Source organism: Paramormyrops kingsleyae, chromosome 7, assembly GCF_048594095.1.
Source record: "Paramormyrops kingsleyae isolate MSU_618 chromosome 7, PKINGS_0.4, whole genome shotgun sequence".
Lineage (NCBI taxonomy): Eukaryota > Metazoa > Chordata > Actinopteri > Osteoglossiformes > Mormyridae > Paramormyrops > Paramormyrops kingsleyae.
The window spans coordinates 33,342,171-33,348,170 of record NC_132803.1 but is presented as its reverse complement, the minus strand read 5'-3'; the positions used below and the strand labels follow the sequence as shown (position 1 = coordinate 33,348,170).

Sequence of the window (6,000 nt, the reverse complement as noted above, 5' to 3'; positions counted from 1 at the left end):
ACACATTGCGGCGGTCGTCCCAGGGGCAATAAATCTGACAAAAATTGGATAAGCATATATAATTCATGTACGAAAACTGGGCTATTTTTCCGATCTGAAAGCGAAATAGAAATAGCATATAGCAACAAAAACAAATTCGTCCGTCAATCGCCTGATGATGAGAAGGCGGGTTGTTGTTGCGTCTCTCAGACCCCGCGATCACACGACGATGAGGATTCGCGACGTAAGTTGGCAAGCTGCCATAACGATCTGTACTGCGGTATCAAATACAGGGCCACGTGTGCGCCACCCATTATCCACATGATCAGGCATAAACACACATAAATAGAGCTGACCACCCTACAGGTTGTCCCTGGTCCAGCAATAGTATCGGGATGCCGAAGTATGACAGCTCCCGCGCGGAACCATCAACGTGCATGTGTGTGGGGGACCGGGGCGGTGTACGATTTTCTTCTGCTTTCCGTTCAAATGGGAGACACGTCATGACACTCATACTGCAAAAACAAGATCGCATCTGTCAGTGTTTGGATCTGCTGGCAAAAGATGTGGCATGTAAGCGATTCATCCTCAGGTAAATGGCTTCGGTTCGATTTCACGTCTAGGTACCAGCTAACGGTGAGGGCGCTCACTGCCGAAAAGCAGAGTGATTTTACAGAAGGGGTGCCATTAGTCATATTGATTGGACTGCACAAGATATTTGCCCTTTGTTTTTCCAAAAGACAAGAGAGTAGGTTTCATCCAAAAACAGGTCCTGCAACGGTTCTCTCCTCATCCCCTGGAGCACCAAAATATTCACCGCATGAGCAATTCAATAACGAAAAGAAAGCAATAATTTAGTCATTTTTATTTATTGCAATTAAAATGTACAAAGTATTGGTAACCTTTAATGTTAAAATGTTAGAAAAAAAAGCATTTGTGACAGTTAACAGGACAGTATTTCAAAACATTACCGTTTCAACCGCGCAGGCAGATTATATCTGCCACGCTGGAGGAAACAAACAAAAATAATAATAAAAAAAGCTTTAAAACCGCTTGTCAAAGCTTCTCTTTAAAGGTATATAAAAAGATAGAAATGTACAGAGACTAAAAAAGGGAATAAAGGCAAAATTTAAGGAGAGCTAAACGAAATTAACATGGAATGTGACTTAAAACCAAAATAAAATTACAGGAGAAGTCTAAACTAAAATAAATATTTTTTCCTTCTCCATTTTAAGATTTGCCTTTAAGGTTCCACTCCCTTAATTTGTCAGAGTCTGGTTATGTACAGGCAAGAAAAAAAAATTAGAGTCAAACAGTTGTAATTATAAGGATGACGGTTGATATTTATGGGTCACGAAAACCAAGCCTTTGGCTAACGATCAGGCAAACGCTTGTGCGTGAGGCGAGGTTTGATAAGCGAATGAGCACAAAGACGATAATGTGGCAAAGCTGCAGACTTTGGACGAGGATGCCAGTACCAACACGACTCCGTTATCACACCACATGGGCTGTGTATGTATGTACAGTGAACACACTCAACACACATTGTTTGGTTTACATAAATACCCATATAGCAAGTAACGAAAGATAAACCCCGTATTCTCTCTCTCTCTATATATATATATTTATATATAGATTATATAAAATCTATTAATTGCAGGTGGTATTTACTTCAAAATCTGACATTGATTGTTAGGGGTTGTGTGCTGTACAGTTATACAGTAGAAACCTTAAGCAAACCACCTTCAAAATGTATACGTCACTCTTCCTTTAAAGTAACCTATTCTACACATTGGCATATAAGTTGGTATTTGTATAAATATTGGTATTTGTTCAAACTTAAAGCTGACATGCTGTATTCAGTATAGTAAAAAGGGATTCAGTCTCTGGGGTGATGATTATGAACTACGACCATGTCCTGAAAGCTTTGAGAAAGACAGCCGCCCTGAAAACTTATGAATCATTCATTTGGGCATCCGAAAAATAAATGCTGCAACTCTTTAGTGTTGTGTACATTCAGTTCACATTTCCCTGCGTCGAACGCTACATTCAGTCAGGACCAACAAATGCATACGGTAAAAATGCAGGAAGTTTGCCGCTGGGACCTACGCGCAGTTTGCTGAAGAGTTCGGCCTCCCCAGCGGCAAGCCGAGCAGCCTGAGCAGGGGACTCGTTTCAGTAACTCGTGGACGATCATATGTGGAATGTGTGCCTTCATGCTTGGAACGGCGGATATCCTACGTCAATGACAACGGAGGGATGGGCGGGATCGATCTGGAATTCTCAAAGGCGGTCAGACCAATTACTCGGAACACAGAGAAACCATTTAATGTTCTGCAAGAAGCGGACTTCAGGTACAAATTCGTCAAACATGCATAGAGGTATCTGTCAGAAAGGCCAGGCGGTTCGGAGGTTTTCTAATCCTCCGAAATTCATGAATGGCCAAACCGTCATCTGAGCAACACGCACGCACAGCAGACAGTCCTTAAAACTTAAAGATGGGTCATCGTCCTCTCCTTCCAGAGGAGGTTAGTCTGATCAAATGGAAACACTCCATGCAAGCTTTGCGGACGATCTACGCTATGTGCGTCAGTGAGATATCTCCTGTACGGACTTTTTTCACATTAGTTGCTCCCGCCCGTCGCTCGAATCCAGGCTGCAGTAACGTAACTCGTCCTGCGTGACGGAATGTGGGCAGTGAAGTCACCGCTCGAAGCAGGTGTGGGAAAGGAAAAACAGTATATGTACAGTACATAAGTTATAAATACTGCCTATAGATTTTACAATATCACCTATCTACACATCTTCCGACACATATAATCGTCTAAATTCATTTACCCAAGTTTCTACCAGTTGGCCATTATGGCTTAAAAGGACCGATACAATAGTAATATAATTACTCTAATTAAGGCAAAGTCCTATTCCATTTTGGGATGATACTACACCAGTCTCAAAAATAACGGTACTTTTTTGGTTCAGACTTTCAAGCAACTCGTCCTTCGCTTATTAACATCCCGAATGAGGCAGATATTCTTACCCTGGACTGAGGGATATTGGCTGTTAATGTTCTTCCATGGGATTAAACAGGGTGACGGGGAGAATGCCAGACAGAAGCAGATTCCCCATCAGAAATAAAACCAGCAGAACATCTGGGCCACACAATAGTTTCATAAAACTGACTTTCAGCCTATCACCACATCTGTAAGTGGGGGGCATGGTTAAGGGGAAAAAAAATTAGCTGTTATAGCTTGAAGGAAGACTGGAAAAATAAACACAAGGACCTTATGCAGCAAAAATGATCCATGTTTGCCTTAAATCCACTCGCAGAATATAAAAAAGAAAAAAAACTAATTTTACATTCAAAATATTCAAATTCTCAGAAAAGGGACCCTCCCCCTTTCCATAATCAGCCGTGTGGAGTGGCACAGAAATTTAGTGGATTCGCGTGGAAGGCACATCCATATAGCTGTGAAAGGTGCAGTGGGACATTCAGCGTCGTCTTCCCAGCGGGGGTCACGGAAAGACCCGGAGCATCACTGCTGCTCTAGCGAGCAAAATCAGCAGTAAACTAATGAGGGCGACAACATGCGCTGGTGCGGGGTGGGGGATGGGGGGGTTGATTTAAAGTTTCTCTTTTCCTTTTTCAATCTGTACCAGGAGGAAATTGTGGCGTAGCGTCCTAATGCTCGCCGGACTCTTGTGCCTTTTCAGGAGTGCAGACATCACCCGCCGAGTGGGCAGCTCCCTCACTCTGTGACTCACTTTATCAGTATTAATATCAGTTGCTAATTGTTTAACCTCGTTAAAAACTGAAGTCTGGCAAGAGAGAGAGAGTGCAGTGGTCCAGGAGGCGTTTTAGGAGTAGAAGGTGAGGACGCTCTGGTGATTGCCACGGACCAGGAGAAGGGGGGGCAGGTCCTTGGAGAGGGTGTCCAACCAGGACATGTAGAGGGCGCTGGACACTGCCCCTTTCCTTGCCAGGGGCATGCTCCTATTGGACAGGAAAGAATGAATGACAGGAAATTTAAATCAATCAGTTATATGACAGGGTCAAGGTTTCCCAGTGGAATTCTAAGACTGAGTTCACAGATATTAACATTAATTCCATCAGATAGATATAAAATCACTTAAAATGAATTTCCAATTTTAAAATTGAAATTATCTACCAAAACTGTGAAGCACTTTATGTCAGAAAAGTCAGTAGGCACCACAAAACTACACATACTGATCTTATCTATAATGCAAAATCCACTTGAGGGAAATGATCTTTTCATACGCATTTATTCATACGGATTCACTGAAAAGCCACCCTGATCATCTGAAACTGAAAAAGCACTTTAGTCCAAAGCTCAACAGAGCATCTAGGATTGTAGAGCTACGTCAGGACAGAGAGGGGGGCAAGGAGGCCAGTGGCGGGAAGAACTGACAGTAAGAGTATAGTTCACTGGATACTCGCTTGCAGACAATGCAGGAGCTGATTGGCTGTGGAGTGTGGAAGGAGGCGGGGCATGACTCACATGACAATGAGGTTGGCTGTGCTCGAGTGCTCCTTCAGAAGCTCATTCAGTCGGATCTGGCGATTGGTCTGAGGTGAGGAGACGAAACACACGAGCGGCATGTTAGGGAAACACCTGCTTCCTGCAACTGACGGGTGACAGGCTGGGCTGCTTTAAAAGTGCTTTTAAAAATAATAACGCTACAGAACTGCAGGTCCCCGCAACCTTCACCAGGTCGGTAGATTGATAGATGGAATAAGAGTTATTATATCTAAGGGAAGCTACTGAAGATTGGTTGTTTCCATATGGAGAGATGGTGTCAGAGTAGAGAATGTGTCCATCACAGATCATGTACCTGTTCTGTTACTGGACAGGTCTGGTCTATCTTACAGCCATCCCCCTTAACCTTGACAAGACTACTACCAGTCCACATCTTCTTGGGGAACTGGTTGCACGGTAGCTGCATAGCCATGAACCGGGGCACAAATGATCTTCTCAGTCAAGACCTGAAGGGGTTTCTGGTCCACCGCAGACGGGCAGATTCGTCTCAATGAACTGCTATGTTAATGGTCGCGTTGTTGCCCAGTGAGTGATGACCCGGGGAACACAAACAGCTATACCCCTCCCTACCTTGGCTTTGTACAGCTCCAGCTCATTGTCCGTGATCCTCCATGGCTCCTCAGCCTTCAGCTTCTCAGCTGCCTCCTGCTCCATATCGTCCTCCTTCAGCTTGTAGGGCTCGATCAACTCCTCGAAGGTCGCCACGCTACGGGAAGGGGTGAAGGCCCAGGTCAGTGGCGGATATGAAGCGTAAACATCTCAGAAGGATGCCAAGACAGACCGTGCAGGTCGGGCTCATTAACACAGTATAAATTCACTCATGGGTTGTAACCCTAACACCAGCACCTCTAGCTAGAAAAGAAGACATTCGTCTAATGCTCTTTATTATTTGGAAAAAAAATGTAATGAATAAAAGGGTTCATCTTTCAGATGTTGAGCTGTTAAGTCGTTTTCACACATCAGCCCAGAATGTTGGCGTCATCGGCACATTTCCAGACAAACAAGCGAACGGTACATTCGTTTCACAGAGACGAGGCGCGAACTTCTCAAGAATCTCCACGTCTCATGACTCATTCAGGAAGAGGGATGAAAGGCATCTTTGGAGAGCATCAGAATGTGCAGATGTTGTCTACTCGCGAGCTGAGAGCCTCAGTGAAGACTTACTTCTCCTTCTTTGGCTTTGTGTTGATGTCCCCGAGGACTGTGATGTCGGAGAAGTCTATCCTGAACTTGCTGAGCAGCGCAGCCATTCTGTGTGAGGAAGAGGCGAGAGAGAAACCTCAGAACACATGGCAGGGTTACGTTCTTGCATCGGACATCACGAGAGGACAATTGCAAGGCCGGGCGTGAAGCAATGAGGAGCTGGCAGTGGGATTCAAAACACCTTTGAAATACAGAATGTGCTGTTTTTTTCCCCTCTTCCCGAAATAGGACACAGCCAAGGGGAATGGATTTTGAAGAAATA

General features: G+C 44.3%; 1 protein-coding gene across 2 annotated transcripts in view; it reads right to left on the bottom strand.

Moving 5' to 3' along the window:
- Positions 1-832: 832 nt before the first annotated feature.
- The window catches only part of slc12a2 (solute carrier family 12 member 2), a 46,796-nt gene continuing 41,628 nt past the window's right edge, over positions 833-6,000 (bottom strand). For both annotated transcript variants that reach the window (XM_023845283.2, XM_023845284.2), the window contains 4 exons: positions 5,700-5,786; positions 5,106-5,241; positions 4,497-4,564; positions 833-3,970 (listed from right to left, as the gene is read on the bottom strand). In XM_023845283.2, the coding sequence (XP_023701051.2) occupies positions 3,835-3,970; positions 4,497-4,564; positions 5,106-5,241; positions 5,700-5,786 (427 nt within the window). In that variant the 3' untranslated portion in view covers positions 833-3,834. The remainder of the gene's footprint in view (positions 3,971-4,496; positions 4,565-5,105; positions 5,242-5,699; positions 5,787-6,000) is intronic.